Genomic DNA, 19155 nt, shown 5'->3' with positions numbered 1-19155 from the left:
AAATATATACATATAGAACTTATACACATATACTTATATATACATATATAAGAAATTATACATTTAATTTGTATATTATGCATATACATATACATATAATATGTATATTATACATATAATATACATATAATAAATATACATATACATACATATAAGAAATTATATAGCCATATATATAAATATATATATAAATATATATGTATATATATATATAAATATATATATACTCTTGCATACATACATATATATTTTTAAATCTGCATATTCAATTGTATGAGAATACCCCATTGTGGAACCAATTCAGAATAAACCAACTTCTTGCACAAAATCACATGAATAAGAGTACTAAAGACAATTACTATAATCTTTAAAAGATAATGTAATACAATCAACAAACTTCCTAATGTTTGGAAACGCAAACAATATTAAATTAACTAACCATGTCTATCTCTATTGATCATTTCCAACAGAATACATACTCTAAAAGCTCCCATCTTAAAATAAAAAGAGAAAGAAAATGCCTTTGCAATTCACATTCTTTTTCAGTTATCATCCATTTCTCTATTACCTTTCCCAATTAAAATGCTCTAAGGAGTTGTTTACACTTACTCATCTTCCATGCTTCATGGTGACTACTGAAACTGCTCCTTGACAAAGTCACTTACCCTCATCACAACTTTTCAAGCAATGTGTTTGATATGTTGAGTATTTCTTGCTTTAGCTTGGACCTACCTGCACTACAGCATTTTATTTCCACAAAAGGTAATCACTGCTAAAATTCCTTCACAGGCACATAAAGAATTTATAGATTTTACCTGCTTTCATGCTGATCCTTTTCACTGAAATGGCTGCCATCATTCTTTTGTAGTGGACCACCAGTTAGGGAATCTGCCTTCTGCAACACTGGTGTGATCACAGATCCTTTTGATGTCCCTTTTTCATTTTCACCTTTCTTTAACTTCTTCACATGTAAACCAGGTTCCCTCCTTAAAAAAAAAAACAAAGCCATTAAAAAGCCATAAAAAAGCCAATGTTTTCTAATAATTTTACTGATAAAGAATAAAAAGACCATTTTCATCAAGTTCTGAATTTTACCCATCTGACTTAATTTGATTAATTCAGAGAACAGTGCTGAAGTACCAACCGTACAAAAGGAAATACTCATCTGTTGCTTCAAACACAGGTAAATATACAATTAGAATACAATGTGATTTGTAAGAATTGACATGTGAAAAGCTGTAAGTGAGGACGAGAAAGGCTTTACTGAAGAGGGAAAATAAACAGCAGAGGTCACCAGGGAAAGAAACGGGAGAAAACCATTTTCTTAGAGATTAGAATGTGAGCACAAAGATTACACAGATGGCATCTAGGTGCCTTGAAAGGAAAAAGTATAAGCTTATAGGAACTTGGAAAAAAAACATAAAATACATGGAAGCAAGTAGTAAGAGATCAGTCAGGAAAGAAATTCTGAAGAACCTTGAAGGTTACACTAAAAAGTTAGAGTTCATTGCCTAAAGGCAGTGACTCTTAGACATGGGAGTAATAACTAGATGTGTGCTCTATTTTTGGCTTTGCTTTTAAATATAAGAATGCTTAATTTCAACAAAGTTTTAAAGTAGCAGGAGGTCCATATAACATGAAAGAAGAAATCAGGGAAATATCTTAGGGGAAAAACTACTTTTAAAATACCCATATGTCAGAGCGATATCAGTATCATAGCTGAACAAGATGTACGTTGTTGCGTCTCCCCACCTACAACAAACTGGCATCTTATCCACCCACGGGCAAAACTGCCTTTGCAGGAGCTGTGGGGATCTAGCACTATATTCCAAGGGACCGAGGAAAAGTCTTGCCTACCCGTGCATCAGGTAACAGGCAGACATACTACAGTCTAATCTGTGGACCTAGCAATAGCCCATTAAGCGCCTCCAGCCCCTCCCTCTCAGCCACATCGGTGAACCCCTCCCTGGAAAACACTCTCTAAGATAATCACCCGTGGATGAGAGAGCCTTTTTGGAAAACCAGGTGTCCTGCAGAGAATTTCCAGCATCCCACTGGAGCAAAAAAATCAGGTTTGGACACACCGAAGAGGTAGTCATTAAAGATTGGAGGAGGTGACTGCTACTTCAAATGCAAAGACAGCAATGCAAAACTGCAAAGAATATAAAATATCAAGGAAATATTATACCATCAAAGGATCACAATAATATTCCAGTAATCAATCGGAAACACAGGGAGATCTGTAATTTAATCAAAAGAGAATTCAAAAATAGCAGTTTTAAGGAAACTCAGTGAGTTACAAGAAAAACACAAAAAGCCAATTCAATAAAATCAGAAAAACACTCTATGAATAAAATGAGAAGCTTAACAAAGAGCTGGAAATAGTAAAAGCTAACTAAACAAAAATCCTGGAGCTGAAGAGTATAATGAAGGAGATGAAGAAAGCAAGAGTGATCACTGACAGGAAATGGGTCAAGCAAAAAAAAAATGTGAATTGAAAGACAGGAACTCTCAGATTATCCAGTCAGCAGAGAACAAAGTCAAAAGAATGAAAAAGAGTGAGGAAAGACTATGTGACTACAAGTGAACCCTCATAAGGCTATTAGCAGTTTCTCAGCAGAAACCTTACATTCCAGGAGGCAGTGGGATTACATATTCAAAGTGCTAAGAGAAAAAAGACTACCAATCAAGAATACTTTACTCAGCAAAATTATCCTTCAGAATCAAATCGAATAAATACATTTGATACACCGCATTAACAGAATAAAAAAAAATCATATCATCATCCCAGCATGGGAGGAAAAAGCATTTGACCAAATTCAACATCTTTTCAGGATAAAAACTCTCAACAAAGTGGGTACTGAATTATCACACCTGGACATAATGAAGCCCAATATGATAAGCCCATAGCCAAAATCATATGCAGTGGTAAAAAACGGAAAGCTTTTACTCTAAGTTCAAGAACAAGGCAAAGTTGCCCACTTGACCACTCCTATTCAACAGGATAGAGGAAGTCCTAGCCAAAGCAGTCATGCAAGAAAAGGAAATAAAAGGCATCCAAATCAGAAAAGAAGAAATAAAACTGTCTTTTTTTGCAGATGACATATTCTTATATATAGAAAATCCTGAAGATACCACCAAAAAGCTGTTCCAAGGATGAAGGATACAAAATCAACATTAAGATGCAGGGGTGCCTGGGTGGCTCAGTCAGTTAAGCTTCTGACTTCGGCTAAGTTCATGATCTCATGGTTTGTGGTTCAAGCGCCTTATTGGGCTCTGTGCTGACAGTTCAGAGCCTGGAGCCTGCTTTGGATTCTCTCTCTGTCTCTGTCTCTCTCTCTCTACCCCTCCCCTGTTCACACTCTGTCTCTTTAGCCTCTACTACAAAGCTGTGATCATCAAGACAGTATGGTATTGGCACAAAAACAGACACACAGACCAATGGAATAGAATAGAAACCCCAGAGGTGAACCCACAAATGTATGGCCAACTACTCATTGACAAAGCAGGAAAGAGTATCCCATGGGAAAAAAAAGACAGTCTCTTTCTTCTGGGAGAACTGGACAGCAACATGCAGAAGAATGAAACTAGATGACTTTTCTTACACCATACACACAAATAAACTCAAAATGGATGAAGGACCTGAATGTGAGACAGGAAACCATCAAAACCCTAGAGGAGAAAGCAGGAAAAAAAACCTCTTTGACCTCCGCTGCAGCAATTTCCTACTTGGCACATCTCCAAAGGCAAGGGAATGGAAAGCAAAAATGAACTATTGGGACCTCGTCAAGATAAAAAGCTTCTGCACTGCAAAGGAATCAATCAACAAAACCGAAAGGCAACCGACAGAATAGAGAAGATATTTGCAAATGACATATCGGATAAAGGAAGGGCTAATATCCAGAACCTGTAAAGAGCTCACCAAACTCCACACCCACAAAACAAATAATCCAGGGAAGAAATGGGCAGATGACATGAATAGATACTTTTCCAAAGAAGACATCCAGATGGACAACAGATACATGGGAAGATGCTCAACGTCACTCCTCATCAGGGAAATACAAATCAAAACCACACTGAGATACCACCTCACACTGGTCAGAGTGGCTAAAATGAAAAAAATCAGGAGACTACAGATGCTGGCGAGGATGTGGAGAAACAGGGACCCTCTTGCACTGTTGGTGGGAATGCAAACTCTGGAAAACAGCGTGGAGCTTCCTCAACTAAGTAAAAATAGAACAACCCTATGACCCAGCAATAGCACTGCTGGGAATTTACCCAAGGGATACTGGAGTGCTGATGCATAGGGGCACATGTACCCCAATGTATACAGTAGCACTTTCAACAATCGCCAAATTATGGAAAGAGCCTAAGAGTCCATCACCCGACGAATAGAGAAAGAAGATGTGGTTTATATATACAGTGGAATGATACTTGGCAATGAGAAAGAGTGAAATCTGGCCATTTGCAACAACGTGGATGGAACTGGAGGGTATTATGCAAAGTGAAATAAGTCAGGCATAGAAAGACAGATACCATATGATTTCACTCACATGTGGATCCTGAGAATCTTGACAGGAGACCATGCGTGGGGGGGTCGGGGGAAAAAGTTACAGAGAGGGAGGGAGGCAAACAATAAGAGACTCGTAAACACTGAGAATAAACTAAGGGTTGATAGGAGGTGGGGGAGAGGGGAAAGTGGGTGATGGGCATTGAGAAGTCACCTGTTGGGATGAGCACTGGGTGTTGTATGGAAACCAATTTGACAATAGATTATATGTAGTAAAAAAAAAAATGACAAAATCAGCATCAAGAGATCAGTTGCATTTCTAAACAATAACAATGAAATAGCTGAAAAAGAAATATAAGGAAAAAATCCCCTTCCCCAAAGCATCAAAAAAAGCATAATACTTTGGAATGAATTTAATCAAGGACTTTCTGAAAGATAGGTACAGTAAAAACTACAAGACATTGGTAAAAGAAACAGCAGAGACACAAACAAATGGGAAGATACCCTGTTGTTTATGGATTCGAAAAATTAGTGTCATTAAATATCCACATTACCTGAAACCACCTACAGAGTCAATGCAATCCTTGTCAAAATTCCAATGACGTTTTTCACAGAAATAGGAAAAGCATTCCTCAAATGTGCAAGGAACAAGAAAGACCCCAAATAGCCAAAACAATCCTAAGAAAGAAGAACAAATCTGGAAGCATCACACTTGCTGGTGTCAAACTATTACAAAGTTATGGTAATAAAAACCGTATGAAGTTGCACACACACACACACAAAACAAAACACAAAGATGAATGAAACAGAATCAAAAACCCATAAATAAACCCATGCATAAAGTCAACTAAAAACCCGTGCATAAAGTCTCTTTGTTAAGAGACCCAAGAATACTCAAAAGAGAAAAGGTAATCTCTTCAATACATGATGGTGAGAAAACTGGATATTAACATGCAAAAGAATAAAACTGTGCCTCTACCTTACACCACTCACAAAAGTCAACCCAAACGCAAATAAAGACTTCTATATAAAGTCTTAAATCATAAAACTCGTAGAAGAAAACATAGGATAAAAGCTCCTTGACATAGATCTTACCAATGATTTAGGATAGGACATCCAAAGTACAAGCAATGAAAGCAAAACCAACCAATGCAATCAACAATGTTTCTGCACAGCAAAAGAAACAAGCAACATGACGGAAAGGCAACCTATGGAAAGGATGAAAACATTCGCAAGCTACAAATATGAAAAACGTCAATATCTAAAAATGTGTAAGGAATTCGTACAATTCAACAGCTAAAAATAAATATAATTAAAAACTGGGCAAGGCACCTTAAAAGACGTCTCTCCTCAAAACATATTCAAATGGCCAAGGGTACACAAGAAAGTGCTCGATATCACTATTCATCAGGAAAATGCAAATCAAAACTGCAGTATATAGATATCACTTTGACCTATTAAAATGGCTATTGTCAAAAAGACAAGAGATATCGTTGGCAAGGATGTACAGGAAAGGAATTCCTTGTACTCCTGTAGGACTGTAAATTGGGACAGCCACTATGTAAAACAGTATGGTGGCTCCTCAACAAACTAAAAATAGAACCTCCATATGAGCCAATAATCCCATTTCTGGGTATATATCTTAAAGACATGACATCCTTACCTTGAAGAAATATCTGCAGCCCTATGTTTATTGCAGCATTATTTACAATAGTCAAGAAACAACCTAAGCATCCATCAGTGGATCCATCGATTAAAAAATATGGTATACATTTACAATGGAATATTTTCAGCCACAAACAAGAAGGAAATCCTGCCATTTGTGGCAGCATGAGTGAAACTTGAGGGCTTTATGCTTAGTGAAAATAAGTCAGACACAGGAAGTCAAACACTGTATGATCTGACTTATATGTGGAATTAAGAAAAAAATGCGTGAAAAACAGAACAGACTGGTGGTTGCCGGGGTTAGGAGGCTTTGAGAAATGGGTAGATATTGGTCAAAGGGTACAAACTACCTGTTACAAGATTAATAAATTCTGGGGATTTAATGTGCAGGATGGTGATTACAGTGAACAATACTGTATCCTATCATTTGAAAGTTGCTACAAGACTAGATCATCACAAACAAGAAATGATATTTATGTGAGATGATGGAAGTATTAACACTATTGTGGTAAGCATTTGACAATATAAAAGTGTATCAAATTAATACAGGTACACCTTACAGTTACACAGATGTGTGTTACTTATATCTCATAAATCTGGAAAAACTTCAAAAATTCAAAAGTACTCATATGTCATTATCTATCGCTCAAAAATAAAAATCATCTGATTAGTTATGCTTTTGTTTAAAAAAAAATGGTTTGCGGCGCCTGGATGGCTCAGTTCATTAAGTGTATGACTTTGGCTCAGTTTGTGATCTAAGGGTTTGTGGCTTCGAGCCCCACATCAGGCTGTGTGCTGACAGCCCAGAGTCTGGAGCCTGATTTGGAATCTTTGTCTCCCCCTCTCTCTGCCCCTCCCCAACTCTCACTTTGTCTCTCTCCAAATGAATAAACATTAAAAAAATTTAAAAACATGATTTGTTAACTTTTGTATACTTTTAGCCTAATATCTAATCCTAATAGAAAAAAATGGGGGATTCCCCAAAAAGAAAATTATAATTCTGTTTTCATGGACTAAATGCATGCAACAGAATATTATTACCATACAGCTATGTACATTTCCAAAAAATAATGAAATTTCCCACAGATTATTTAGGACTTAAACATGAGCCCCGAAGAGCACCAAAAACAAAAACAAAACTAACAATTGTGTTTTTTTTTTTCAAAAAAAACTGTTATACAGATAACTTTTCTCATGGAAATAACATCCAAGAAAAGAAGAATCTTTCTGAAAGCAATTATCAAACAATTCCTCTTGACTCAAACTTCAAAAATGAATCTGTAATTATAGAATTTGAAATAGCTTTCATTTTGAACCCAGTCAATAGAAGCAACTTTTAAGTAGAAAACATCTGGTGAAAGCCACCTCAAACTTAGAAAAAATAAAACAAAACAAAACAAAAAGAAACCCTAACATGTAGCTATGGTAACAAGAAGCCACCAGAATCAGTTTTAAATGTGTTAATCAATGTGCACCAGCCCTACTCACCAACCAATCCATTTCAGCTCCTTCCTTCTGAAAGACAGTGAATAAAGGACAAAAATCACTCCAATACACATGCTTAAGCATGCCAACCAATCCACAACAGTCTCACCCAAATAAGCATGGTGCTTCAGATGATGACAAACCATTTAATTTTCTGAAAGTTCCCCAATCCTTAAACTCCACTCTTCCCCAAACCCTGTATAAGAATAGCAGACTGCTCTGTTAGAAAATACTATACCTAACCAGCATAGCTCGCTCTTATTTGGAAGTGATCAATTCCAACTTCATCTTTTTATTTCAGATATTGAGGGTTCATAATCCTTTGGCAAGAATTTTTAAAGTCCTATAAAAAATTGCCACCATATTTTAGTTTCCTTAATAAATATAAAGGAAGTTTGCTATTCCTTTGATACATTTCACCATAATGAAAACTAACATAAATACAACTAAAAGAATAAGTAGCAAGTAAACACAATATTGGGTCCCCCAAAATCCAAAAACTGTATATAACTGGCAGGTTTAGTTGTCAGGATGAACCCACGCCAAACTATGTCAAAGTGGGGACTAATATTAGGTTAAAAAAATTACACACAAGTTAAACTCCGTTCACTCAGTAAACATTATTGAATAAGTACTATATAGACTAGAACATTTTCTAGGCATTGGGGACATGGCAATGAACAGATAACAATCCTACTCATGAGTGAAGTAAACATACAATAACAATAAGCTACACAGGCAAAATATACAGTATTAGAGGAGAAAAACTAAAGCAGAGAAATCACATTTTGATGTGTTATAGGGAAAAGGGTAGTTGAAGTACTAGTCAGGATGGCCAAGAAAGGCCGTGCTGAGAAAGTGACTTTTAAGCAAAAACCTGAAAGGAAAAACAAACAACAAAGGAAAAATCAAGCCATGAGGTATCTGAGGGAAAGCATTCCAGACAGAGTTAACAGCAAGTACAGAAGTATGTCCAAAGTCTTAAAGAGTAGTGAGAAATCAGTATGGCTGGACAGAATGAAAGGGGTAGAAAAGAGTTCAAATCAGAGAGAGAGAAGGAGACACCTGATCATATACAGGCCTTGTCGGCATTAGGAAGAGTTTGGGCATGTACTCTGAGTGAAATGGGAGGCAATTCGGCTTGGAGCAGAGGAAGGACACAATCCGACTTATGTTTTACTAGATCCAATGTGTTTAGAATTAACAGAAATCGGAAAAACAAAAGGAAGAAACAAACAAACAAGAAGACCATTTAGTTACCTATTACACCAATATAAACAACAGATGACAGTCTATTGGTCATGGAAGATGTGTTTGGATTCTGGATATATTTGAAGGAAGACGTGACAAGATTTGCTGACAGATGAGATGTGATGTGTATGAAAAAGAAAAAGAAAATAGAAGGAAAAAGTGAAAGGAAAAGAAAAAAAGACAGGAGTCAAAGATGACACCAAGTTTTTTAGCAGAGCAACTCATAGAACTGTTATTAACTCAATTAGGAAAGACATGAAAGGCAAATATTAAGAAGGAATATCAGGAGTTCAATTTGGGACATGTTAAGTTTGCAATAGCTATCCAGAAAAAGATATCAAGTAGGCAGTTTGATATGCGGGCCTGGAATTATGGAGAGAGATCCGGGATGGAGATATAAACTTGAGGATCATTAGAATATACAAGATAGTAAAAGTCAAGAGAAGGAAAATCAAAGGCAAATTCCTGGAAGACATCAATGGGTTAAAAGGTGGGGGACGAGAAGAAACAAGCAAATCAGGCTGAGGTGTACAGACTAGAAAGGCAGCGGGAAAATCAGGTGAGTGAGTGATATCCTACAAGCAACATGGAGACAGAATTTTGGAGGAGAGAGTTTTCCATTGGGTCAAATATTGCTGAAAGGTTAAGTAAAATGAGATGTATGAAATTATGTTTAGATTTATTAAAGTGAAAATCGGTGGTAACCTTGAAAAAACAATTCTGGAGGAGAGGGAAAATTGCTACAATGAATTCAAGAGTGGATGGGAGGGAGGGAAATCAGGATCAAAGAGTGAAGAAGGCTCTTGAAGGATTTCGTAGCTAAGCGGAATGGTCATGGTTGATCTAATTTTCTATTATTGCTGTAGTTTTCAATTGTTACATAATGATTAGGTAGTATTTTTGTAATATTTGGAAGTCTTAAAAATTGCATATATGTAACAGTAGTTTTTTGTTTTTTGTTTTTTTTGTTTTTTTGCTTTTTTGAAATACCAGACCAAGGTACTAAATAACTCACAAAATTATACACTGAGAAGATTCCTTAAAAATTTTCTAGATATATGATATTATATAAGCTGATTACCATTTTTCTCATGCTTAGAAAGACCACAGAAAAACTAAGTTTCAAGGGCAGTATTTCATGCTTGATAAAAATTATTGAACTCTAAGGGCACCTGGGTGGCCCAGTCCACGAAACATCCAACCCTTGATTTCGGCTCCGGTCATGATCTCTATGTTCTCTAGCATCGAGTTCTGCACTGACAGCATGGAGCCTCCTTGGGATTCTCTCTCTCCCTCTCTCTTTGCTCGTCCCCCACTCATGTGTTCATGCTCGCTCTATCTCTCTCTCTCTCAAAATAAACAAACATTTTTAAAAAGTCACCCAACTCTAGGATATTTTACACTATCCAAAGTAATTATTCATATTAAAATTTTATACACAGAAGAAAAGGGGTTGGGAATGCAGAAAATAGTCCTACTTTGTAAACTGAATTGTCACAAATTGTATAACATGAAGGTACTGTTGAAAAATTTGGTGTGGTTCATGTTGAAATATATTCTCTACAAAGGCAGGATAATGGCATGCAAGCAAGGTACCTTTATAAAAACGATTCATTGCATTACCAGCATCTTGGTTTATAGCACAGGGGTCATGAAATGTTTATATAGAATATGAGACATGTTGCCACATGAATCCTCTTGACAATATTCAGATTAAGTTGAGGGTCCGACGTTGGAGCACTCATGCACTGGGAAACAAAACCAAAAATCTAATAACTAGCAATTTTGTTGGTAGACTGCCAGTGTAGCAGGGAACTTCTGTTTGCAATTCAGTAGATATTAAAAGTATTCTAACAAAATGTGCATAAGACATGACACCAAACCAAACCAAATGCTTTAAATATACTTTGTTAAACCATCAGTACACATAGACCTAAATTCATTTTTTATTTTTTATTTTTTTTATCGTTTATTTATTTTTGAGACAGAGAGAGACAGAGCATGAACGGGGGAGGGTCAGAGAGAGGAAGACACAGAATCTGAAACAGGTTCCAGGCTCTGAGCTGTCAGCACAGAGCCCGACGCGGGGCTTTAACTCTCGGACCGCGAGATCATGACCTGAGCCGAAGTCGGCCACTTAACCCACTGAGCCACCCAGGCGCCCCTAAATTCATTTTTTAAAATGGTCACATGCCCCATTACTTTGTAGAAGTGAAACTTTACTTCCTTATTAATGAATTGATATTTAGCCTATATCTGGGGCACCTAGGTGGCTCAGTCTGGTGAGCATCTGCCTGTTGATGTTGGTTCAGGTCATGATCTTGTAGTCGTGAGATCGAGCCCTGTGTTGGCCTCTGCACTGTTAACGTGGAGTCTGCTTGGGATTCTCTCTCTGTCCCTCTCTGTCTCTGCTCCCCCTCGATGCTTGGGCTCCCGAGTGTGCACATTCTCTGTCTGTCTCTCAAAATAAGTCAATAAACATTTAGACAATCCCCAAATGTTTGATATGGGAATGCTATAATAAATATCCTTCACATATACATGTAACATATTTATATAAGTAACCTTAATATATCTGTTCTATTTTGTATATGTAATAATATATAATAAATGCCCTTATAGTGTGGTGTGTGTGTGTGTGTGTGTGTGTGTGTGTTTGCACGTGCAGGAGCATGTGCTTGCTTATAGAAGTCACGTATTTCAGAAGGACCCAGTCCTGGCAATGAAACCATTAGAATAAACGGATGACCTACCTGAAATATTTTTCTCACGTTATATTATTTATTTCTGACAGTGACAGAGACAGAACACAAGCAGGGGAGGGGCAGAGAAAGAGGGAGACACAGAATCTGAAGCAGGCTCCAGGCTCTGCTCTGTTAGCACAGAACGTGATGCAAGGCTCAAGCTCGTGAAGTGCAAGATAATGACCTGAGCCAAAGTTGGATGTTTACCTATCGGTGCCATCCAGGTGCCCGACATATTTGAAATTTTGAAATACACTGCTAAATCACCTTTCAGAAAGGAGTTACCAATTTCGTCCAGCCACAGGGTCTAAGAAGGTCATTTTCTTCACATTTCCTAACTTGGGTTATTTTTTAAAATAAAATATTATTACTATGACTGCAAAAATCACTATCTCACTGGTATTTACATTTTTCTCATTAGCACGTAGGATGAAATATCTCCACGAAAAATACAAAATTTGTTCATCATGAACATTAACTCAAACTAGAAAAGTTTGTTGCATAGGAAAATAACAATTACCTACTATTTAAATATTGCTATAGGCTTACCTATCAGAATCTTTATTTTCTGTAATAGGCAATTGATGGTTATCAGTTTTTCCATTCTGTCTTTGTGGAATTAATCCAGCAGCCGCAGCATCATGTATGTTTTCTGATACTTCTATGTCACTTCCTCTGTGCTTCTTTTTTTCTTCAACCTTTAATGGAACTTGATACTAAAGGTAATTGTTACTTTAGTCAATAAAAAGAAATTTTTTTCATTAACTTTATCAGTTGACACTTAGTTTGTCATAAATTCAATGGAGGAAAATATTTTGTGTTTACTTTATCATTACAAGTAATTGTAATTTTTATAAACTCGGCTTCATTTCTGATGGAATTTAAAAAAAGCAGAAGTTACCAAAATTTCTAAAAGGGCTTTCTTAATTTTGTACTCTTATTCATATCCACACGTTGCTACTGAGAATTCCCCACCCACCCCCACCCCATCTGACCAAAAGATACAAAGAAATAAAAAGACAAGAGACAAAATTTGTCCTTTTCTATCCTTACCACCTGGGTTTAACACAACAGCCAGATTTAAAACATGTGACATGGAGGTGCTCCTGTAACAATACCAGGAAGCTTTCCCCTTTCTGCATGGAGCTATTCTTTCCCTGACTGCCTTTTACAATTCTTTTTCTTTTGGAACTTAAGGTTCTCAAAAAAAGTGACAGTGTCCCCTAAATTTATGAACCAAAGTTTGCCACAACACAAAAGGAACAAAGTGAAATGGACGTTAGGGTGGAATTCTGTGAAATTAGTAATGCTCTCCAAATCTCACATTCAATAACCATAAAACTTTATAGGGAGAGGGTATAAAAGTAATGATCACCTTTAATCCCATTTGCTACTGATAATGCGAGTAAAACTCAAAAAAGTTAAACGATTTGTCCCAAGTTCCTAAAGTGTCATTAGCTAGCATTTTATGGCACCAAAAGAGACGATATAATTCTTGAATGCTGAATCAGAGAAATGACCACAAATTCATTAAATTAGATGCATGAAAAGTGTGACTTTGGCACAGTAAATTAATACCTTGATAGGGGACAAGGAGATTAGCTACTTATTCTTTTTAAAGGAGGGTATCTCTAGGTTTTGTCTAAATAGACAAAGTCCACACATCTCAAAACTCAGTTTTCTCCCTTAGAGTTAAATACTGAAGGTTTGCTGAAGGTTTATGCTACCTACATGGTAAAAATCATACAGGCCAAAAGGTATCATACTCTATTGAACATAAAGTGAAGGTTTGACTCAACAGAAACATCTGAGAATGAGATTAAAAAATGTGAAAAAAGGGGTGATAATACAAATAGCTGTTATTAAGCCTATCTCAAAGGGGTCATGTTGAAATTCTAAGTTCCAAGATTTTGAGTAAAGCAGACAAGACTGCCTATATTTGTGGGCAATAAGCTTAGGAATTCCCTGAGCCTGCACTGATGGGTTAACCAGGCATAGAAAATTACAAAGCCATAGGATGCTCACACCCAAGTTTCGGTAAACAATATTAGGTATCTAGGTATAGAGAGGGCGGGGCAAAGTCTCCAAGACCAAGGTGTGAGAGGTAAACAAGATTAGATATTCAGGAGGACACACTCCCCAATTTAGTACTATGGCAGAAAGCTGCTTTCACAGGAAGGAAGGACCAAATGAGGTAAACAGGTAAGTAGGGCTATAGGCTGTAGGCTGCAGGGTGAAGATGCCCAGAGGGGAGCTAATTAGCAAAAGAAAGGTGCCTTGTGGATCCTGAGGTAGCATCTGTCTTCTCCCCTAGACTAGCTAAGATAAACAGAGAAGCTGCCTCAGGTCAGCTGTTAACAACCATCTACCAGGCACCAGGATTTTGTTTTATATTGACCCTAACACCTAACACCCTATATCTTGAAACCCCCTTTCCCTCATGCCCATGAGTTCATGTTCACAGATTGATTTTCTCTTTGTGCACGTCCATCACCATGTTTGGAAGCCTTCTGATCCTATTAAAAACAGAGCAAGGACCCTTAATCCGGGCTTGTGTGTTCTCTGGGAAGATTTTCTCATGCCGCATTTGGTTGTAACCAAGTATCTTTAAAATCTCTCCTCCCTGTTGCAGAAAATGGCTAATGGCAAAATGCCAAAGCTCCCCACCCCCCCACCCCCCCACTCAGGCAAAAATTGCTGACCACGAAATGTTTTGAGGAGACCGAAGAGCCTGGGCCTAGACAGGCACTGTTCTTCCTCCAGTTAGAAGTCTAAATTTAGCAAACTATTCATTCAAAATAACCCAGCGAGGGGGAAGTGTAGGAAAGTGAAAGAAAGATTATCTCATGAAGACATACGATGTTTGGTAAGATCATCTTATTCCACCACCTGCATGCCCCCAGCTTATTCTGGACAGGAGATACATGCACTTTAAAGTGTGAGAAGCACTGCTCTGCACTTTCCTCCATACCACATGCTAATAATCCAGGTATCAGGTAAGAAGGACCCAAAATACCTTGGGAGAAGAGAAATGGGGCAAAAGGTGTACATTTCCCTTCTCTGAACAGTTTGAAAGCTGCATATGCTCAGGTGGCCTTGAGGAGCTCCCTTTACCAGGAAGGACATGCACTGGCCACCAAGCCATGGGACTGGGGCCATGATGCCCACCTTGACCAGACACTGATGGAGCACCTTGGGCTCTGGGTGAGTTTTCCTGCATTTTTAATTAACAACCCTTTTCTTCAAATAATAATTCAGATGTAAAGGAAGGAGACAGCCTTTCCATTGTTAGTGTAATTGAGCTGTGTAGATTAGCCTGATCTTTGTTGCCTCTTCAAAGCTCTACAAAGGGAAGATAACTCTTGTGCAAGAGGTGTGTTCAGATGTTTTGCTTCTGAAAGAATCAGTAGGTGCCTACCTATGAGGGGTTTTTGGGGTTTTGTTTGTTTGTTTTTGTTTTGTTTTGTTTTTAGCAACCACCTCCTTAAATACTTTTTAAAAAATGTTTTATTTCTTTTTGAGAGAGAGAGAGAGAGAGAGAGAAAGTACGAGTCGGGGAGGGGCAGAGGGAGAAGGAGACACGGAATCTGAAGCAGACTCCAGTCTCTGAGCTGTCAGCACAGAGCCCAATGCAGGGCTCAAACCCATGAACCATAAGATCATGACTTGAGCTAAAGTCGGATGCTTAACCAACTGAGCCACTTAAGCACCCCTGAATATTTGTTTTTTGAGTGAGCCGTTTCCTTCAGGGTTCTGACTGATCCCTTCCCATCTATACCTAAAGAAACCAAACCACATGCAAAATGACTGAAAGGATGTGAGATTTTCAGTATTTTTCAAAGTGACCCATAGTTGGTTTTGAAGTGAATTTAGTGAATCTCAAAGAACTTTATACACACACACACACACACACACACACACACAATAAAAAATATCAAAGCACATCATATGCAGTAGGGGCAACATTTGTTCTGTGAAACTTCTCTTTCAGTTATATAAATGTGTGTGTCCCGAGTTTCTGTGCCAAAAATAGTTTTTCATACTCTGGCGTCATGGTCAAAAAGTATGGGAGCCACTGACCCATTTCACTGGCTCCCTATTTGTACAATCATTGAAATCAGATCATTTTTTTAATTACCCTATTTCCAGGCTGATATACATCCATTGTTTTCAGTAACTGGTATTAGAAAGCATTCCCAGAGAGTCCCAACATCAACCATGTTGAAGATCTGCTTGTCTGGTTCAAACTCGCAGCCAAAAGAGGATCCCCTTTTATATTACTTTTGGCCAGTGATAATCAAGACGCTGGATGCCAGCCTTTCTCTTCCTGTTTGCCAGCAGGTATGTATGTGCATGAATAGCCTTATTTGTAAGCTGCTTCCTCACAGAACAACAGGTATTCCATTCATCGTGGGATGCACCTTCTTGTTAGAAACTTGTCCTGGGGGTGGATCCAAACCCGGCTTGCCTAAAGCTTTCACTCTGGCAGGCGTTGTTCAATCCCCTGGAGCTCTACAGAGTGAATCTGTCATGCTCTTCACACAGACAGCCCTGCAAAAAAGAAAAAAAGTGGGCTTTGTTTTCTCTGAAGCTTTTCCTTTTGTCGACTTAAGCAATTCAGGGTATTACGGGAGCAAGAGTCTTCATGAGCCTACCTTAGCATCTCTGAACCTTTTGAACTTTTTTGAACGTCAAAAAGAGAGCACACTTCACTAAATGCAGTGCAAATTAGTGCTCTGAGCGAGGACTTCTGCTTCTGTCAGTGCTAGTGATATGACCCTGGGTTAGCCATCTCATCTCTGGGCCTTGGTTTCCTCATTTGTAAAGTGAGGCTGCTTGGCTGCGTGACCCACTTTACAAAGTTCTGGTTTTGGGGTTAACTAGGAGGAAGGGGTATATGACTCTCAACATCAAATATTATTCTCAGTTTCCTGTTAAAGTTGATGAGCCATAATCAGATTAGGAATTTTTTAAGAGTCCACAGATTCTTGGGGCGCCTGGGTGGCGCAGTCGGTTAAGCGTCCGACTTCAGCCAGGTCACGATCTCGCGGTCCGTGAGTTCGAGCCCCGCGTCAGGCTCTGGGCTGATGGCTCGGAGCCTGGAGCCTGTTTCTGATTCTGCGTCTCCCTCTCTCTCTGCCCCTCCCCCGTTCATGCTCTGTCTCTCTCTGTCCCAAAAATAAATTAAAAAAAAAAAAAAACGTTGAAAAAAAAAAAAAGAGTCCACAGATTCTTTCATTGATGGCAAGTTATTCAAGTGTTGCTTGTATTGGCTTGACATACATAGAAATGAATGAATACCATGCATAGCTCTCCCAGAGCACCCAGCCCTGGGGATTACACATGGAAACCCAATAGCGAAATCTTTATTGGGCTTCCTTCCTCAAATTTATATTTTCCCTTATTATCAGCTACCAAAAAAAAAATATCTTTTTCTTAGCATTTACCATACTGTATAATTTCAGACTGAAGAGATTTTTTTTGATGTTTATTTATTTATTTTGAGAGAATGAGAGAGAGAGAGAGAGAGAGAGAGATAGAGAGAGAGAGAATCCCACACAGGCTCTGGCTGTCAGCACCGAGCTCAACATGGGACTCAATCTCAACGACCGTGAGAGCATGACCTGAGCCTAAATCAAAAGTTAGGTGCTTAACGACTGAGCCACCCAGGCTCCCCTCAGACTGAAGAGGTTTTTGTTCATTGCCTGTACCTGAAGTTTTGTGCAAAATAATTCAAAACAAGGGAGGAGTAGGGCATGCTGTTCTTTCAGTCCAATGAGAGTCTTTATTTTTTTTAAGGAATGAATAGATGTTTTTAAAAAAGTGTTTAGCTGGTCCATCCGTTGTTAGCATCTAAACACATCTTCAATATCCATGCTATGAATTTATAAAAAGAAAGGTTTTAAATATTAATGAGATTGATAATTGGCTGTTCTTATGAGTATTCTAGAATTCACTAAAGCTCCAGTGAACCCTAAAGAACTCAGCCCCTCATCACTAGAGATTAGGTCCCCCTGGGACCTCTCTAGGAGCAAGTATTTTTTACGTGAGGAGTGAAAAAAAGGGCAAATGAAAGTCACCGTAGCCTGCTAGAGATGGACTTAGATTTTCAAACCTTCCCAAAGTGGTACCAAACCCACACCATCTTTTCCACATTTCCTGGTTAGCTCAGCGGGGGATGGTGCTAGTGGGGCTGTGTCCTGGCCTTGTTTGGGTTTGACTCGGCCCTGTGTGCTCTTGGTCTCAAAGGGGAGGTCACAAGAGATGCAGGTGGGATGAAAAAACCTGGGAGAAACTTTTCCCTAACCCCCCTCCCCGGCAATGGAGACCTCTGCAGCATCCACATCGTCTTAGAATTGTCATCAGCCAGGAAAGGTAGGACCATGTTCCAAATCGGTCTAAAGGAGCTCACACTTTACTGCGAAAAGAAGGTAGAACTTGAAGAGTTTAGGGTGGTTCTGGGGCTCATGAGAGGAAAGGCCGCCAGGTTGAGAAGGAAACGTAAACACAGAGAAGGACCCCTCTGCTCTATGGTGGGCTTGTGGTGGTCTCTTCCTGCATGACTTACTTTCCCTTGAAAGTTTTCTAGGACGTAGTATTTTTATGGCAGGAGAGTGTCATGGGTTTCTTCTGTTTGCATTGGGGAAATGTCTTACTTGACAGATGCATGTCTGCAGTAATAGCATTTTATCTGGGCAATTTCCACATCCTCTCACACTGAGTATTTGTTTAGCCAAATAGAGAATGTTCAATGCTCTGGTCTCTCTCGGCTATACTTTTATAAGAACATACTGTCCCAACACAGTAAAGCCGCATCTTGTTATTCATCAGCTCACTTAATATTTCACATGCAACCTAGCCTGCTTTCCATGGGAGGGGTGGGTGGGCACTTCTTCCCCCGACCTGTGAGGGAAGAGGTTTGTAAGGAGGGTTCTAACTTCACCTCTCTGTGTCTGCTCTCTGAAAGCACTTCACTCTAACTTTTGCTCAAAATCACAACTGTATTTTTCGTGAAGCTTTGATCATTGTACCAAACATGTTGCATTATGCCTCTATTATTTGGTTGCCATTTTGCAAGGACTGTGGAGCACAGCATGACCAGAACCAAGAAGCATCTTGACTTGTCAAGGAGCCAAGACAGAGGTAGCTCTTCTTATGTGAAGGTCTGTGTGTATAAACACACGTATGTAAGTGATGAACATAAAGGCTACGTGGGATTAAGGACCAGAAAAAGGTTCAGAAAATAAATGGAATTTCAGGAGGGAAAATCACCATAGAAATCATTTTTAGGTTTCTATAGTTCCTTTAAAACCAGATAATTAAATTCGGTCCAAATCCCTGAAACTTTCATGGATTTCATGTGTATAGTAAACCTATCTGTACACCAGCTGGAAAGTAAAGGCATATATAGGAATTATTTTTCATGGGCCATGTTTATTGCCAGCTTGAGTCCTCTGTGGAGGGGTTGGCCAAGGCTGACAGTGGGGTGGGGCACACAGG

At 38.6% G+C, this 19155-nt stretch overlaps 1 protein-coding gene across 1 annotated transcript in view; it reads right to left on the bottom strand.

The window, feature by feature from the left end:
• LOC131496440 (ankyrin repeat domain-containing protein 26-like) overlaps positions 1 to 15709 on the bottom strand; it is an 85805-nt gene extending 70096 nt beyond the window's left edge. The window contains exons 1-2 of the mRNA XM_058701989.1: positions 15699 to 15709; positions 816 to 986 (exon numbers count right to left, since the gene is read on the bottom strand). Of these exons, the coding sequence (XP_058557972.1) occupies positions 816 to 986; positions 15699 to 15709 (182 nt within the window). The remainder of the gene's footprint in view (positions 1 to 815; positions 987 to 15698) is intronic.
• Between the last annotated feature and the right edge of the window lie 3446 nt (positions 15710 to 19155).

The sequence above is a fragment of the Neofelis nebulosa genome, chromosome 15 (genome assembly GCF_028018385.1).
Source record: "Neofelis nebulosa isolate mNeoNeb1 chromosome 15, mNeoNeb1.pri, whole genome shotgun sequence".
In the NCBI taxonomy this organism is placed as follows: Eukaryota; Metazoa; Chordata; class Mammalia; order Carnivora; family Felidae; genus Neofelis; species Neofelis nebulosa.
The sequence above is the reverse complement of the archived record's forward strand: the minus strand, read 5'-3'. Positions and strand labels throughout refer to the sequence as shown.